This window comes from Branchiostoma belcheri, unplaced genomic scaffold (genome assembly GCF_001625305.1).
Source record: "Branchiostoma belcheri isolate BF01 breed outbred unplaced genomic scaffold, Haploidv18h27 scaffold67, whole genome shotgun sequence".
In the NCBI taxonomy this organism is placed as follows: Eukaryota; Metazoa; Chordata; class Leptocardii; order Amphioxiformes; family Branchiostomatidae; genus Branchiostoma; species Branchiostoma belcheri.
Genome location: NW_017804320.1, coordinates 731,798 through 750,518, shown reverse-complemented (window position 1 = coordinate 750,518; position 18,721 = coordinate 731,798). Strand labels below are relative to the sequence as shown.

Sequence of the window (18,721 nt, the reverse complement as noted above, 5' to 3'; positions counted from 1 at the left end):
GGTGTACTAATAGAATTAAATTCTCAGCTTTGGTGTAATTATGACGTCATATGACGTCAGAGCTAATAATATGGTCCGCCATCTTGGATTTTGACCAATGACGTCATCAAACTAGCATATATTATGGATATTAAATGACTTAAGTTATCTTGATTACTATTATAAAGGACTATGATGATGAAGTTGTCTTTAATTATGTAAGATGTTATTAATGTGAGAAAGGAAGTGTTATTTGATATAAAACCAAGAAAATTTTTATGTTTAAACCAAAATTACTGATTTTCCCCCAAAACTGCCTGTCAGAAACCCGTTGCCATGGCAACACAAACAATCATAACTTAATTAACTTATATAAAATTTTTCCCAGTTACATTTTAGGAAAGTTCACCAAAATTGATGGTTCTAGCTCAAGCCGTTCAGGCGCTATCTGAGATAAAAGTTGGCGCGGCCCTAAAAAAACACTCGGTCTAAATAGGGTTTAAAAATCGGGTATTTCTTCTTTTTGTCTTTCCTTTACCAAAAAATAGGAAAAGGTCAAAATTTATGATTTTTGTACGTAATGTTGACTCAAAGGTTCACACATCAATTTGCAAAACAATTGAGCTGGTAGTATGTCGATAATTTGTAAAAAGTAGCAAAAAACTGCTCTGGGATCCGCGCGAACCCCAGGTGTACAGATTAATCAGTCCGGGAAGGTGTACTGTTGAGGGCTATACATACTAATGTGATCTACTATTTACAGGTTCAACTTCTTCTCGTTTCTTGACGCAGTTTAATGCCCACGAGCATCACACTGATCATTCTGGCATGCCAATTCTTGGCGTGACTCCGGATTGTGGAATTTGTACCATCGCATACCAGGTTTTTCGAGGTGTGGTGGGTTCTTTAACGTGCGTGGGGTGTGGGTGTCCCCAAATACGGGACCTCCATTTAACGAGGGACGTCCCTAACCGAAGCTAGGTACTCATTTACACCAGAGTGAAGTGAGGAAAGTCGTGTAAAGTGCCTTTCCCAAGGGCACAAGATAGGTGACATGGGTGGGGATTTAACCCGAGACCTCTAGTGTAATTACACGCGGATAAACGGCGCACGGGCGGACACAGCCGGGCAGACAGGCGACCGAGCGTGCGGTAGACATTACGTACGACGAAATTCCTGAGCACGTGTAGCCCCACGTTATTTGTCATCAGGTCATGGGCTGTGTTTGCTGTCACGAAATCACGGGTACTTGCAACCAAAAAACACGGCGCCTACGCGGACACAACCCGACAAATGAGCGCCCATAAGCGCGGTACACGTGATGCAGAAAGCCACATCACAAAATGTGTCACACATATACACATCACAATTGTGTTCACGTGCCAGATGTAATAAATATAAATACACGGACCATGGGAAAGGCAGCGCTCTTGTGCGGCGTGTGGTACAGGTGGTACAATGGTGTGTGGTTAGTATATGGAGACGGTATGGAGAAGGGCCATGACAAAGGCAGCGCTCTTGTGCGGCGTGTGGTACGGGTGGGGCTACACGTGCTCAGAAATTTCGTCGTACGTAATGTCTACCGCACGCTCGGTCTCCTGTCTGCCCGGCTGTGTCCGCCCGTGCGCCGTTTATCCGCGTGTAATCACTTGCGATTTCTGATGGCTTACATGGGAACTACGCAGACGTCTTAGGCAGAAAGATGCGAAACGTCGAGGAAGGGAGGTGGTAGTAGTAGAATGGTTTATTTCCAAATTGCAAACTCCAGACATACACAATTTATGAGATGGCACCGTCGACCCTTGGAAGTTCCATGGTGCTGAGAGGCACATCAAGCTAAAGTATCAGCTAGGCAGGTCAGTTTCGATATGTATGTCCAATTACAACTAAAATGTGCTCTATATAACAGGTTTATTTTGTCATATACATGGAATCAATGACAATGGATATTATTGGGGTATGCCACAACATAATCGTAGGGAATATAGAAAGTGTTTGTACCTGTCAATGTTATCCTGAACGAACAAACAGCACTCTTCCCATTGTCAGGATTGGTAGCGGTGTAGGTGACGAAATGTTCACCTAGGGTATAGGTTGAGCTTGAAAACTCTGCAGGGTTTGGGACGATGATAAGGGGGTCGTGTGTGAGTTCTTCAAACGCCGGGGGATCCCAGCTGATCGGTGTGTTTGCTTTTGTTGTTGTCTGAGCTATGTCGGCCGGACAGGACTTGACAACCGGTAATAGTTCATCTGCAAACAGGCAATTGTGTATTGTTGAATACAACAAGCAAAGTGTGACAATCACATAGAGGAATAGAGAAGTGGGATGGACAAGAATCAAGAGGGACTTAAGATATGTTGAAAACTAACATTACTTTTTAGTTCTCCATGACAAAGATTTACGAGAAACTACATAATATTATGCCTAGTGAAATGAGATTGCGATTGTATCTTTGTAAGTTAAAGTACAGTAGTTTTATTTGTTTGTTATCACAGTATGTCAGCATTTTCTTAGTTTAAAGGGATATAAATTGTTGTCCGTTGCCTTGAATGTAAATCGGAAAACGGCACTCCACAGAGTTGTTAGTCGCATCGTAGAACGTGTAGATGACTTCGGTGTCTTGGCTGAAGTTGTGAGGTGGTGCTATCCCTGCTGGAGTCACTTCTACCCGCAGCTGACCAGGTGCGTTATCTATGGCAGTAGGCACCTCCCAGCTGATGGTAACTGTGGGGTTTGTTCCTTCAAGAACCCCACTCTGTGGTCCAGGGCAGCTTAGGAGGTGAGGAGATGTCATGTCTGGGGAAAGGTTTTAAACTCATCAGAATGGCTTGTTCTTGATGATCTATCATAAATTTTTTATCATTCATAAAAAATGTCAATAAAGTTAAATATGTCGATATAGCTAAATTTGTAGCACCTTTAGCTTTGTTGCATACCTTTGCATTCTGGAGCGGTGGTATCACCATCCCAAGTCCCACTGGACGTGCAGGTCAATGCTCCAACATCCGGGTCCAGGTCGTACCCACGCCTGCAGAAGTACTGGCACGCCGTACCATATGTTGGCAAAGTAGTACAGAAGGATGGATACAGATCACCGTTTTCTGGTGGAGTCAGGCCGCTGCATGTTGCAACTGCAGAAAGGTATCAATCAAATCAGTCGAATGGTGTTTTATTCATAAAAACGTGGACTTTGCAGCCAAAGGCTGAATTACGTCCAGTTGTACATGCAAATTCATTACACATTTATTTACATTTATTTACACAGGCATTAACACAAATATCCACATCATTATTGACAACGTCTTTGACATACCGTCTAAGACAAACAGTGAGTGTTCAATAGGTGGATCATATATGGGACGCTAGTCTGTTTGTACCGCTCAGTTCTACATTTGGTAAGAGTCAGTTTGTTACTGGAACGAGTGGTGCGCTCAGTGGTGGTTCCCCTCCTGGGCAGTAGCCAGTGTTGGAAGTCCTGTGATCGGAGAACTTTCCTTTCGAAGGTAAACGATCACACTATGTACAGATGGCCACAAGAATGTGATCATAATAGATTGGAAAGAAAGCCTAGTCTTCCAAGTAAAGATTTGTCTTCAGATTGAAAGAATCTACCTACTTGTGCAATACGGCTGCGCTTCTCTCTCCCAGTACATGACTGTCCCGTCAAATTCACAGGTGGCGTTCTTCGATCCCGACAGCTGGTACCCCGTTGAGCACACCACCTCGCAGGTGGTACCATAACTGTTGTCACAGCTTCCTCCGGTGAAGTATGCGTAGATGGGAGGCTGGAGCAGCTGGCATCGTCTCACTAGAGATTAAGGTAAAGGACATTCTCTATATGTTGTTAATAACAATGTGACAATGCTATTTCTGTTCTAATATGTATTTTCTACACTCGTATGTTGCACACTTTTTTTGGGTTCCTTCACTATAACTAAATATCATATATTTCAAGATGTTTGAGATCAAAAGTTCTACAGCTGTGAATACCAAATGTGTAAATTCTATGCAAAATGTTATGTCAACACAGTATACTGGTACTTTTGAAAGTCAGATCGAAGCCGTTTTTGTCCGGCGTCCATATACTTCAATCTAAAATGAGTTGAAATCCTCACCAGTAACTTTTACAGTAAACTCGCATGTTTGTTGATTGCCTGTGCCATCTGTTGCCACGTACACAACGTCATGTTCCCCAACCGGAAGTACGCATGGACAAATATTGGAGGTAAGTGAAGGAGGTTCCCCTGAGTTGTCTTCGGCTACTGGTAGGGTCCAGTTGACGAATGTTTCGGTGCTTCCTCTGTCAGCATAAACACGGATGTCTTGGGGACAATAGCTGAACCTTGGTCGCTCAATGTCTGCAACAAGGAAAAAGTATATCCTGACATATAAATTAGTAACGTTATATCATATAAGTAATTCTAATGTTAAATCGTTGAATTACGTCATGATAGGATCTGAAATTATTATGCCAGTAAAATCTGAAAATCTGAAATTTTTACACCAGTAGCTTGAACTGTCAGTAAAACTGATAACCGAATAAAACTTACCAATACATGTCAGGTTGCTAGTGTCCCTTGTCCATTGTCCATTCCCCAGGCAGGTTGTAAATTCATGGCCAGCAGGTTGTAGTCTGTACCCTCTCTTTTGACAGGTGTGAATACAGGTGTCTAGATAGGAAGGATCGGACGTGCAAGAGGCAGGTACGGTTTGATACACGGCGGATGCTCTCAGTGGCGAACACGTCCGCTCTGGAATGACCATAAAGTCTGTATTAATCAATGACGTTTCAACTTCATTCGTTTTTCTTTCCCGACATTTCCGCCCTTTTCAAAGATTTGGTTACATAAAATTATTACTCCGTGAAGGAGGTCAGGACCTCCGGACGGAGTGTTGTGAAGAGCTGTTTTTTCGTGTTCGCAGTCAAAACACTGGGTTCCCTTTGTGTGATCGGCACGCAATTTTATACGCCGTCTGCGGGCATGCCCGTGTTGATGCACGAATGTGTATTTTTGCCGTTGCTGTTTTCGCGGTCAATGTAATATTTCAAATGCACCCCTACAATTATGAGGCAAATTGGAATGGTCCAGAAAAACCCGTTGTTTGGAATAGCGGTGGGGGTGGGGGTGGGGTGGAACTTCATGCAGACGCAGGGATGGGTCTATAAGTGGTACCATAGATGTTCGCAGCCAAAACGCATTGTTCCGTACGTAGCATTTCTGTGTAATTTGGCATGTGGTGTGCCATTATGCCCGTGGTGATGCACGTCTTTTTATTTTTACCCTAGCAGTTTTGATATTGGAGTAAATGCTTATTTTTGAAACATCCCTATAATGTCGTTTACATGTTTTCGCCCGGGTATCTGACCGGCGGTAGTAACACTCGCGGTGCTGACCGCAACTGTAGCTGGAATTTGGCCTGGCCAGTAGCGCTTAATAAGTAACAGGAACGGTAAGACGGTGGGGCTGTCTCTGTTACTAGTGACACGACCATGATAGTCCGAACTTTATGTGAATGCAATGATTGTGTGTGTGTAATTAAAATGAACTTCGAACTTGAAGCACAGTATCTTTACACGCCCTAGGAGCAGTAATGGATTTAGGTCTTTTTACGTTTTATGGTTGTGACGCGCCCTCATTGTATTAACCGTTGCCTAATGTCTGCACAGTAGGTCTGGCGTTGACGCTTGGGATTATTTTTGTTGCAAAATGTAAAGCTTCACGGAGGATTGTCGCCTATGGCTTCTTGTTAACATTTAGTGCTTCAGTCGCACATTTTGGACACAAAAGTTTTACAATCTTTAATCATAAATTTAAAACAAGAAGCCATAGGTGACAATCCTCCGTGAAGTTTTATATATTTCAACAAAAACAATCCCAAGCGTCAACGCCAGACCTACTGTGCAGACATTATAATTAGGAAACGGTTAATACAATGAGGGCGCGTCACAACCATAAAACATACAAAGACCTAATTCCATTACTGCTCTCAGGGCGTGTAAAGATACTGTGCTTCAAGTTCGAAGTTCATTTTAATTACACACACACACAATCATTTCATTGACATAAAGATCGGACTATCATGGTCGTGTCACTATTAACGAAGACAGCCCCACCGTCTTACCGTGCCTGTTACTTATTAAGCGCGACTGGAACAGACCAGTCGCGGCCAGCACCGCGAGTGTTACTACCGCCGGTCAGATAGCCGGGATATCTGCTTAGAGAACCTCTGCTACCAGACAACTGCCTAAACCTACGGCCTATTCCACAGGATTGTAAAAGTAGGGATGTTTCTAAAATATGCATTTACTTCAATATCAAAACTGCTACGGTGAAAATAAAAAGACGTGCATCATCACGGACATAATGGTACACCACATGCCCAATTACACAGAAATGCGACGTACGAAAGAATGCGTTTTGGCTGCGAACATCTTCCAAAAAACTTGCCATCTCTTAAGCATGGGCAAAAACATCTGGAACCACTTATCAAAACCACCCCGTATCTGTATGAAGTTCCAACCCCCCATTGCTATTCCAAACAACGCGTTTTCCTGGACCATTCCAATTCGCCTCGTAATTGTAGGGGTGCGTCTGCAATATTACATAGACCGCGAAAGCAGCAACGGCAAAAATACACATTCGTGCATCAACACGGGCATGCCCGCAGACGGCGTATAAAATTGCGTGCCGATTACACAAAGGGAACCCAGTGTTTTGACTGCGAACATGAAAAATCAGCTCTTCACAACAAAATACATATAACTGAGTGAACAAGAGGGATACCTATAGAATAAAAAAAAATACATGCAAACCTTCACATCTGAATTGTTCAGGGTCTCCACTCCAGCTACTGTTCGCTAAGCAGCGAGCCTTACTTTCCCCCACACCACCGTACCCATACGGACAGTGCAGCTGACAGGTTGTGCCGTATCTCTCAGTCTGTGGGGGCTCAGAGAAGCAGCCGGATTTGATGACAGCTTCATTCGTCTGGACCGCTGGACATGTTATGGCTGGGGCAACATACAAAAAGATTTGCTCCACATTTATGATTTTTCTACATCATTTACTTGTACTTCATATAGATTTCAATCTACATTACTCCATCAAAGTTTGCAATTGAAGTTGCTTTATCACATAAATATTAAGAAAATTCATAATTTTCGAACCATTATTGAATAATATTTATAAAATGAAGTCAATGTCCCTGATCAGAGCAGTTTTAAATTACTTTATCTGTGTTGATGTAAGCCCAACATTTTATCTAAACTAAAATTTAAAAAAATCACCTCTATTATTAGTCTATTGATAATCCTTACCTTGACAGGTTGTTTCATTCCCTGACCAGTAGGCAGATCCAAACTCATCAAGCTCACACGTGTGGGTGACGGGACCGTTTAGTACATAGCCCTCGTTACATTTGAAGCTGCAGGATGACCCTACTGGTGTGTCCAATGAGCAGCTGTCGTAAGACCCTCGCAGTGGTGCAGGGAGACGCTGACATCTTTGTACTAAATGACGACAATAAAGGTGCATCATTAAGTACGAATGATGTCAATCTAATCGATATTTGAATGTAGAGTTATATGATACTATTCTAAAATCGTACTAATGTACCAATGTGTGAATCTTTTGATGCAACATCCATTAAAGATTAACTGTATTGCAAGACGTGTTGGTTGATTTCAAAGATACGTAAATACAAGTTTAATTCCACCAGACTCCTTTCCAGGCTGAATTAATTGTAGAAATTGGCCTGAAAGGGAATGTGCTAACTAACTGGTCAAGTGAGTTAGCCGGCCATAGCGGGTCCAATTTGCCTGTAGGCAAACTATACCCAACTAGACCCTCTATGCCCGAATAAGTCCCTTGGCCATGCCAGTTACATTCCTTTTGGGCCGATTTCCACTATTTATTTAGCCTGGAAAGGAGGCTGGTGAAGACTAGTTATTAACAAATACAGGAAGCTTACCATTGACACGAATGTGGACAACACATTGCCGGGCCAAGCCAGTTGCATCCATTGCCGTGTAAATTATTCTTCTGGTTCCTTCCGGGAAGATACTGCCAGGACCCAGATTATCTGGACTCCTGTAGAATAACGGTATAATTCGAATTAGTAATTATAGTACTCATTTACAATTCTATAAAGACAAACTTGTGTATCCTGTTTGGATATGTATGATGGTCGAATGGAATACAGGATCTTTAAAAGTGTTTGATGCATTTAGCAATAATAATCACTAGGTTGCCTGTGCCATGTGCAATAGTGTAATGTGCACTTTTTTAATTCCATAGCATGCATTCACTTCATCATGCTGTACGGTCGTCATACTAATCGTGATAGTCAATGGTAAACTATATTTTGCAAAATAAATTCAGGTTAATTATTGTCTTCTCAGTACAGAGCATTTACTTTAGTATGTTACACTCACTTTAGCATGGTTACATTTCCAGAATTATCAGTTGCCACTGGTTCCATGAATGATACCATAGCTTCGGTTGTGCCACTTCTGGCACCGGCATCGATGTACTGTGGACAGGCTACTGTGAATTGAGGTGCCTCTTGATCTGATATAAAATGTAAAAAAAATAGTTGACTTGACAATTAGGGTGATATAGAGCTACTCAAAACTAAAGCAACTAAGGGAAAGATGATTAAGTTTAAAGAATAGTATAGAATATGATATATTTTGTGCTAAGAACAGCATCAGTATATTATTCATTTGGTTTTGTCAGTTTTTTTTAAATATTACTATACCATGTAATGTTCTTGTGAATATATATGGTATTCAGTTCAACAACGTAAATGATAGACTGTACTAGAATGAGGACACGTATTTTTAGACGCACCTTTGCAGCTGGTGTTTCTTACATCACTCCATGTGCCGTCAGAAAGGCACTGCTTGAAGATAGGCCCTTGTACCAGGAAGCCATTGTTGCAGGAGAACCTACACAGGGTGCCATAAGGAAGGGATGTGCTGTTGCCGCACTCTGAGGGGCTGACTTGTCCGTTCGTCAAGGAGAAAGAGGCGCTACAGAAAACCTCTGTAGACATTTATACAAACAATGTACACAAGTTTTTTTGTCAATAGTGCCGCATGCCACGACATAACGTAAACAAAATATTTTTCTATAAAATCAAATGCAAGCAGAGTTTAATTGTTTCTTCTTTTGTCATTTTTGGTAGATACTTTCTTTTTATTTAGTGATGACTATACACCACTTTCAGTAGTCATATAGTCTTGCTCGACAGAAAATTTGTACGTTGCTAGATAGGAATACGCTCCTTCTCTTAACAGCGATATTTATATCTCTTATATACGGATACATTAGAGATTGATTAAAATATTTTGACATAGATTCAGTGCAGGAGTATCATTTCAAATACAAGAATAAAAGCTGAAGGCAGACTTACCTTGTAGGCTTTATATAGTTTTAGTGTAAGGAAATCAATGCGAATGTAGTAATATGCTAAACTTACCTTCACATTCGAAAGAAGGCACTGTCCAAGATTCATCTGCTTTGCAGCGACTGTTGACTGACACATGGCCACTTGGACTCTTGTGACCAGTGTTACATTGGAACTGACAGATGGAGTTGTACTCCGTTACGTTTCCTGAGCATCCGGACACGTAGCCGTTTGGTACCTCAGGAATAGTACATTGATTTGCTGTAAAAACATGAAAACTATCATTTCCACAGTATACTTATCAATGTTCCAGAAATATATTCAAATTAACTTCTATGATCACCAAAATGCGTTTACAGGCCACGAAAGTGCTATCAATACAGGTGATCATGTTTGAATGAGAAGAAAAATAAAATTGATACTGTGTCTTTGTGCTTTATTAGCCATACTAATTTTCTTATATCAAAATGTCATAATTTCATTCGGCTTTAGAAAAGGATACTCTACCTCAATGGCACTTATACAACTAATAGATAGAATAACTACAGCTATTGATAACAATGAATATACCATTGGTATATTTTTAGATCTAAGTAAGACTTTCGACACTGTTATCATTCGATTCTTTAAAAAAAACTTAACAAATATGGCATCAGAGAGGTCGCACTTAAGTGGTTTACCAGTTATTTATCCGATAGAAAACAATACGTTGTCCTTAAGGATAATTCTTCTTCCTGCAAACCTATAAATTGTGGGGTTCCCCAGGGATCGATTTTAGGGCCCCTATTATTTTTATTATATGTAAACGACCTTGCTGAAGCATCTAAAATTATGTTCTTCATACTATTTGCCAACGATACTAACCTCTTTCTTTCACATGCAGATTTTGATTCTCTAATTCAACTAGCCAAGAATTAGTAAAAGTTATTACACGGTTCGAAGCAAACAAACTATCAGTTAATATCAAAAGACCTACTATCTTATCTTTTGTAGCAAAAAAAAAGACAAATAAGAGAAAAAATCCCACCATCTACTTAAAAAAACACATCCTCTCCAAAGAATCTCAGGCTAAGTTTTTAGGAATACAAATAGACGACCGATTAACCTGGAAGCCTCACATTGCCAGCAATTGGGATCATAGGGAAAATTAGACATCTTTTATCCAAAAAACCCTTTATAACCATTTATAAAAGTTTAATCTACCCATACCTCGCATATTGCAATATTGTCTGGGGAAATGCCTACAAAACCTTTCTGCATTCTATATCAATTCTACAAAAAATTTCTACGCATTGCCACTGGTTCTAGTCTCTACACCCACTCTTGATCTCCTCTATTAAAAAAGACTTAGACATTTGAACATTCATGACACAAACAGATTTCAACTTGCACTTTTCGTAGCCCAATATATAAACCATAAACTCCCGGATACATTTGATGATTTTTTTAATTCTTGTTCACAGATTCACAACTATCAAACTTGTATACGTTCCGATTTTATATCCCCCGAGTAAAAACGTCTCTTGCCCAAATGTCGGCTAGATACAAAGGTGTCACCTTTGGAATCAACTACCCCCAGCCCTAAAGAGTCCTACCTTGTCTTTTCTCTCATTCAAGCAAGCTCTGAAAAACCATCTGATAAACGAACCTAGCCCCCTGTAGTAGTTTCATTTACTGTTTTTTTCTCTTATTTTAACTCATACTAATTATTATCATTATCATTATTGCACTGCATTTATAACTTACATTACCTCATTTCATTGTCATTAATTTATACCGTATATTATTTGTTTATCCTTATTGTAGTATTTCCATTTTCTATTGTATTATTTCCATCAGATTATATTTAATTTTGTATAGTTTACAGAAGGGCCTTGTATAAGCATTCCATGCTTCTACCCTCCTCCTGCACCTGTTTTTATCCTTGTTTTGTATTATTACTGTCTGTGTTGTTTAATGTGCACTCTAATAAAATCAAATATTGTCTGCAATCTATGATCATCTTGAATTATAACTCTTGCTATATCTCAAGGCAGATTGTCATAGCCAATTATTTGAGTTGAACCGTTTTTAGCGTATAGTATAACCTGCATGTCTAACCTTCACCGACGCGTCGTTTTACTAATCCTGATTATTTTTTAAGTAATAATGCAAAACCTTCATACCTAAGTAGACAGACTTGCCTGATTTTAGATACGTGATTATCGTATTTTGATAGCTACTCACGTTCACAGTTGCCAACAGTTCCTTTCCAAGTACCAATCGTTGTTGAGTCACTGTTTCTGGTGCAGTTAAGGAGGGTATCTTCAGTGTCAGTCAGGCGGTACCCACTTCTACAGGACTGTCTACACTGGGATCCATACACAGCACTGCTACAGCTGACTTTACCGAGCACAAGGTCCAGCTGCCCAAAGGGTGGAGATGGTGGGAGAAGTACCGGGCATCTGGTCACTGTGTAAAGTGAGAAGGGAGAAAACCGAATACGATTCAATAATCGCAAAGTATCTTTGCTTGACTTTGTTTCGATTGGCTGATATTCAATTCAATCACAAATACTCAGCATATTGATAAAACAAAACGTTATGGTTGGAGCCAAAAATAGTCAAATTTAGTTGATATTATAAGGCATTACTGTACCATTAAATGTTAAAAAGAGTATGTTCAGCAACAAATGTTACAACGAAAGAAAGGTACGTTACGTATGCTCATTAAATACCTTGGACAGTGACTTTAAAGGTACAGGTGGTGGTCAGGCCAGCATCATCTACTGCTTCATACTCAAGTACGTAGACTCCTTCTGACAACGTTGGAGGTTTTACAGTCACCACTTGCGCATTTATCTTTGATAAAGTTGCATAGTGTGTCAGTCCACGGTCGGTAGCCTATGGAAATTAATTGAAATAACATGTTACTAATATTCAACAACAACCAGACATAATTCAATGGACCTATACCATTATTACGTCACAGTTTGTTTACCTGTTCTAAAGAACATTCTAGAACGGCCAGTTGAAGAATAAAGATCATTTTAAAGTTTTCAAAGTAAGGTATGTCTGATTTTTGCCGCGTCTAGTTGTGTTGACACAGCATTACATGCCGCATGGGTGATTTAGTTGTGATATTAGACGAAAGTAGTACTGTATTAAAAACCTTATATTAGGCTAACGCTACACAAACACACACCGCGCTACCCACCCCTGCACAAGATAAACGTCGATTGACCGGCATTCATTGCGGTAAACAAACTGTGACGTAATAATGGTATAGGTCCATTATCTGCCCGGAGATATAGACATTTTACAAGATTTCATTTTCATATTCATATTTGCCTTATTTTTTTTTAGGAAAGTTGATACCCTTACCTTAACTGGTTCCCATGACCAATTCGGATCGTATGATATCCTCATCTTCTCTGTGAAGTACACTTGGTCATTTGGGCAGTAAAGTAGTGGACTGGTTACGTCTGAAAATAGCATCAACAACAAAAGTCTGTTTTTAATATACATTTTAGATGGTTCGTCTTTACAATTACAGCTCAATGTTTCTTCATCCTACCGATTCCGTCCTTATCTGTTAGGGTCTACCATGATTGTTGATGGATACTTCATAGTAAACTCTTTGACACTAGTTGTTGCATAGATTTTTGCGAATTCATTTCTGGCCCCGCGTACCGATTGTTCAAGGGTGTACGGAAATCAAACTAATAGTTTGTATGTTTGTTTGTCCTTACCTTCACATTGTAACTCACTGCCATCCCAGGTTGCCATCTCGGTGCAGGTACGTCTGAGTGTTCCCCCGGTGACAGTAAAACCTTCGTCACAGGTCATGCTGCAGACCGTGCTGTACTTCTGATCAGTCTCAGGATCGGTTTCATCACTATCATACTGACACCATTCGATTGAGCCATTTCCTGGCTGCTGTGGAGCTGGACATTTCACAACTGTAAAAGAAAGTAAAAAGGTCAAAACATGGCCATTAACATGGTCTACATCTTGTTTTGGTCTTTCGACATCGATACTGACATTTGTCGTTCGCTAAATTAAAGTCATTAAGCAACTCACCACATTTGCTTTAATAAGCCCAACAGTAATTGAAAAAGAAGTTTTACCGCAATTCAAATGAAGTCAAGCTAAATAATAACAAACTATGATAGAAAGGGACTGTACGAGCAACCTCCATGCAGAGCTCCTCAATGGAGGTTGATCGTACAGCTTGGTGACTACACTTTTCATCACAATTTTCACGCAGATTGTTGAACTCTTAGATTCAACTCACTTTCACAGGAGGAAAATTTGTCGTCGTCCCACTGTCCTTCGGTTGAATTATCGCTGTTCTCACAGGTGACGTGAACATCTCCCTTTGGTAAATAACCAGTCAGACAGGATAGCACACATGTTGTTCCGAAGTATTCTTCTTCATTTGGACAGCCACTCTTCACACCATTTGTCGGTGTGGGAAGCTCACTAGCATGACACGTTTTCGCTGCAAACATCAGAACATTATGGATCACAGTGCAACTTTGGAAAGAAGAGTGGCATGCAAGTTGTACAATGTCAATACATGAATATACAGCTACACATATTTTGCATTCAATGGCTTTGGGCAAATCACGATAAGGCCACACCGGCTTAATTTTGTGGATGACATCCTCGCGCGCATTGATTTTCACATGTTCTAAAAAAATAAAAAGATCACGTCCACCGTCCACCAGGCTCTGGCGTGGTTTTAGGCATGGATAGTCCATGGTAGTCAGCGACAATAAGGAGCCGGGCACCCAGGCTACCGAAGCTCCACGATTCAAGAACTCAGTAGATACATACAGTGCCGATTGATAAATTCTGCAAAAAGCCAGCATGTGCCGGCTTGTCGTATACGTATATATGTCGTATTGCCACACATTCACAAATTATACCAGATTTGTATTCCTGTGGTTTAGTAGCATTTCTATTTTTGGCTGGAATTTTTTTTCGCCCGCGCGCACTAGTTTGGGGGTCTTCAGAGGATGTCATCCATGGCGGTATGGCCTAACTTGCATGAAAATACCTACAACATGTAAAAGCAGACAAACCTCTGCAGTGTGGTGTTGCATAGTCCCATCTTCCATTAACTAAGCAATTGTTTGTGCTTGATCCTTTGAGCCAATAGCCTTTATTACAGGAAAAGTGGCACTGAGTTCCAAACGGAACCTCCTGTCCATCACATTCGCCAGTCAAGTTCCCATATTTTGGAGAATGCATTGCTGGGCATGTCCTCACTGTTTACAAAAAAAAGTCAACAAAATTTGCCATGCAAGAAATGCATCGGCAGGTTGGCAAACACACATTGTGACATATTCACGTTACTCATTTCCAACCATGTTTAACAGTGTTTGCATGGGTCAATATATGCTATAGTACAGATAGGCGCTAGATAATTCCAACACCGCCAAAGGCAAAGGTCAAAATACTCAGTAACACCATCGTTGACAGAATTTAAACAGGTCATCCGTCCTAACCTCTAGGCATTGTTTTGTCACATTTCATGCTTATCATATGTATCATATCAATCAAGAAATATTCAAATATTTGAGAAAACTGAAATGTGTAGTATCACGGTAATTACATAGCACGATAATGGAAAAATAGAAACTGTGCTTACCGAGGCAAGTTGAATTTGTATTGTCCCATTCTCCTTCCTGTGCTTCATCGCCGGATGCGATGCACCTTGTTGTAGAAACTCCCTGCAGGTCGTAACCAGGATCACAGCTGATGTGGCAGAACTCTCCAAATGATGCATTGGTACACCCAGAATTTCCGTTGCCATTTGCTGGTACAGAATAGTCAGGGCACGGTAAAGCTGTGGGAATACAAAATACGCAGGTAAATTAGGAAGGCAATCTTGTGGTTTCTGTAAATTGATTTATTAATTCAACTGGTGTAATGAAACCTTACCATCACAAGAAGGGGCGTCTCCATTTGCCACTCCACTCGTATTCCACTTGCCAGTGTTCTGGCATACCGTGTCCTCCTGCCCTGTGAGTTTGTACCCCAATGAGCACTGAAAGGAGCATTTCGAGCCCCAAATAAACTGATTGTCGTCGCACGTAAAGGTGCCCAGGGGTAGGTACAGTTGGTTGGGACTACAAGAAACGACTGGGGAAGGCAAGAAAAAATAATTTCAAACACATGTTCTACTGATACGTGAATTATAATTTTTGAATTAAGTAGTATGTCATATGGAAGATTGCACTGTATGTGTCTTAGTTTGCTATACATGTACTTACTAATAGGATTCAGCTAGCTAAATGCTAATATCTCTATCTATAAGTTTTTACCTTTTACTCTGATGCCAAATATGCAAGATGAAGATTGCCCTGCACTGTCAGTGGCTTTATATTGGATGTCGTAGTAGCCTGCTGGGAGACTGTAGTTGTTGGCGATGTTTGTTATCTGCACAGGTAATATTTCCTCCCCTGAGTTGTCACTAGCAGTCGGCTCTTCCCAGGAGACCAAAGCTGTTGTAGTTCCTTCGGCGGCACGAAACTCTTTAATGCGATCAGGGCAGCTAAGTTGTGGAGGTTGTGTATCTAGTTATAAAAGTGGCAGTGAAATAATAAGAAAATTACTGAATCGTTCGTTTCCATTAAAAAGGTAATAGCAACAATTCATACGAATATGACAAAGACGAAACCTGACAAAAAAAACTCGTGTGTGCCGAAAGTGATAATGAATGTCTGTGTAACTATATACATCTCAGACATACCCAGTACCAATACCAAATGCCAGACTATTCGGGTTTAATACCAGGAAAAATACAAACATCCGTTAGTAGTTTCCTCTAGTGCAGCAATGGCAACAATTTGACCAGTAATTTTTGGTTCTTTGAATTATCAAAGGACTCAAGTAGTGTATGAGGCTATCTAACGTTTGTAACTTATGTACAACTTCTTACATTGTGTCATAAACATTTATGCAAACATTTGCTTCAAAAATGGTGCTCAAACTTCACCAAACTAAAGTGCTTTTCTACAAACTCTGTTGATTGGTGATATTATACATCTTGTGCATCAGAAAACCCCAAATGCACCAAAAAGCACCCATGGGAAACAGAAGAAAATATTATATTTGATATGATTTATGTAATAATCATCAACAAATGCAGTTTTCTTCCGTTTCCCATGCGTGCCTTTTGGTGCAATTTGGGTTTTCTGATGCACAAGATGTATAATATCACTAATCAACAGAGTTTGTAGAAAAGCACTTTATATATAAAGTTTGGTGAAGTTTGAGCACCATTTTTGAAGCAAATGTTTGCATAAATGTTTATGACACAATGTACTAGTAAGAAGTTGTACATACGTTACAAAAGTCAGATAGCCTCATACACTACTTGAGTCCTTTGATAATTCAAAGAACCAAAAATTACTGATCAAATTGTTGCCATTGCTGCACTTTTAAAGGAAACAGGACAAGACTATATGCCTGGTGCTGACAGTCAGCCAATGTACTAGTAAGAAGTTGTACATACGTTACAAAAGTCAGATAGCCTCATACACTACTTGAGTCCTTTGATAATTCACAGAACCAAAAATTACTGGTCAAATTGTTGCCATGCACTTTTAAAGGAAACAGGACAAGACTATATGCCTGGTGCTGACAGTCAGCCATCTGGGACACGTGTTGTGGAATGTGTATTGCAAAGGATGATGGGATAGTATCATCTCCCCCCCCCCTGGATCAACATAGTTCCCTTACCAACACAACGTTATTCTTGCTGCAACATTTCTACGTCCTATCTGTTGCCTTCATTGGGGCATACTTCAGTATTTCTCTGTCGTATTGCAACGTAATTCTGGCGAAGCGGCAAGGATATGACGACACAACATCGCTACAGCAGTGAAACGAAAACCCACTCCAAATCCACCCAAAGATAAGCTAAGGGACGATTAAATATAGACTGTGGGAATTAAAAATAAAGGTTTACATAGGAGAGATAGGAAAAGCGTTCGCTTTCATATTGAGACTACACACTAAGGAGGCCAAAATTATTAAAGAGTTCAGAAGGAATAAAAGTCCCAGAGAAACAACATACATTGTATTAACAAGAATATGCCAGCATTGCAAGAAACGACTTAAAGCATACCTTTACAAGTCGGTGCCTCCTTTGGAACCCAGGTCATGCTGTCATCAGCTGTGGTACAAAGTTGGGAATGCGAACCACTGATGGTGTACCCATCGTCACAGGTGAACGCGCATACGCTGTTGTACGTTTGGCCTTCTGAGCAGTCACGGCGTCCATTTTCCGGGTTATTTGGTGCAGTTGAACATGATTTGACTAAACGGCAATACCGTAATATTTCATTAGCATAAAAGCGCCCTTTCGGAAACAATCAATCAGTCTTGTGCACGGCGTTAACGTTCCGCGTCCATACTTATATAAATAAATGTCCCTCTTCAAGATAGCGTGCAATCCTGGTATATGTATGGAAAAAGCCTCACCGTTTATAGTCATTTCTATTTTAGTTTATTAGCACATACATACATAATAAAAAGGTATATAAAATAATACAAAGGAAATAAATGTGCAAGGGGAAGAAGAAAAGTCACAAAGGCTTATTTAAAGTCCTCCCCATCATGATTTTATAATTTATCAAATGAAATATAAATTGAATGTTTATTAAATGAAATATAAATAACATTGAAGAAATAATAAAAAGATAATAAACAAGTACAATGAAAAAAATGAATCAATTTAACAAAATAATCAAGTTTAGCATAAGTAATAATTTAAAAAAAACAATACGGTGAGCCAAACTAGATAAGTAGGTTTGGCTACAAGAAGATGGAAATATAACAAATCAATCACGCTTCCTGTCGGCTCACAAATTGGACGGATGTTCCCCCATCCGTAACCCTCTCCTATTGGTCCTCACTTCCTACCCCCTACCTACCCTACGACTCATCCTCATTCGTCGTCGCCACTTCATAGTGCGCCCTCTGCCGCACTAACCCGGTCGCCCGTTTTCCTTGCCCTAGAGTTATGTAAACTGTTTATCTACCTTATTGTTCGTCACCCGGATCAGATAATGTCAACTGTTTATCTACCTTATTGTTCGTCACCCGGACCAGATAATGTCAACTGTTTATCTAACTTATTGTTCGTCACCCGGACCAGATAATGTCAACTGTTTATCTAACTTATTGTTCGTCTCCCGGACCAGATAATATAAACTGTTTATCTAACTTATTGTTCGTCATCCGGACCAGATAATGTAAACTGTCAATAATATGAATCGTCATTACCTAGTGCCTGGTCACTGGTACCTTTTGATATCTTCATATTATACCCCGT

At 40.2% G+C, this 18,721-nt stretch overlaps 1 protein-coding gene across 1 annotated transcript in view; it reads right to left on the bottom strand.

Annotated features, from left to right (window-relative positions):
* LOC109483885 (sushi, von Willebrand factor type A, EGF and pentraxin domain-containing protein 1-like) overlaps positions 1–17,549 on the bottom strand; it is a 33,049-nt gene extending 15,500 nt beyond the window's left edge. The window contains exons 1-22 of the mRNA XM_019787027.1: positions 17,513–17,549; positions 15,705–15,956; positions 15,322–15,522; positions 15,029–15,226; positions 14,460–14,645; positions 13,667–13,873; positions 13,122–13,331; positions 12,754–12,854; positions 12,108–12,273; positions 11,618–11,842; positions 9,464–9,652; positions 8,833–9,027; positions 8,415–8,550; positions 7,952–8,070; positions 7,299–7,490; positions 6,795–6,992; positions 4,531–4,731; positions 4,096–4,338; positions 3,597–3,788; positions 2,917–3,111; positions 2,525–2,776; positions 2,005–2,229 (exon numbers count right to left, since the gene is read on the bottom strand). Of these exons, the coding sequence (XP_019642586.1) occupies positions 2,005–2,229; positions 2,525–2,776; positions 2,917–3,111; positions 3,597–3,788; positions 4,096–4,338; positions 4,531–4,731; positions 6,795–6,992; positions 7,299–7,490; positions 7,952–8,070; positions 8,415–8,550; positions 8,833–9,027; positions 9,464–9,652; positions 11,618–11,842; positions 12,108–12,273; positions 12,754–12,854; positions 13,122–13,331; positions 13,667–13,873; positions 14,460–14,645; positions 15,029–15,226; positions 15,322–15,522; positions 15,705–15,956; positions 17,513–17,549 (4,120 nt within the window). The remainder of the gene's footprint in view (positions 1–2,004; positions 2,230–2,524; positions 2,777–2,916; positions 3,112–3,596; positions 3,789–4,095; positions 4,339–4,530; positions 4,732–6,794; positions 6,993–7,298; positions 7,491–7,951; positions 8,071–8,414; positions 8,551–8,832; positions 9,028–9,463; positions 9,653–11,617; positions 11,843–12,107; positions 12,274–12,753; positions 12,855–13,121; positions 13,332–13,666; positions 13,874–14,459; positions 14,646–15,028; positions 15,227–15,321; positions 15,523–15,704; positions 15,957–17,512) is intronic.
* Between the last annotated feature and the right edge of the window lie 1,172 nt (positions 17,550–18,721).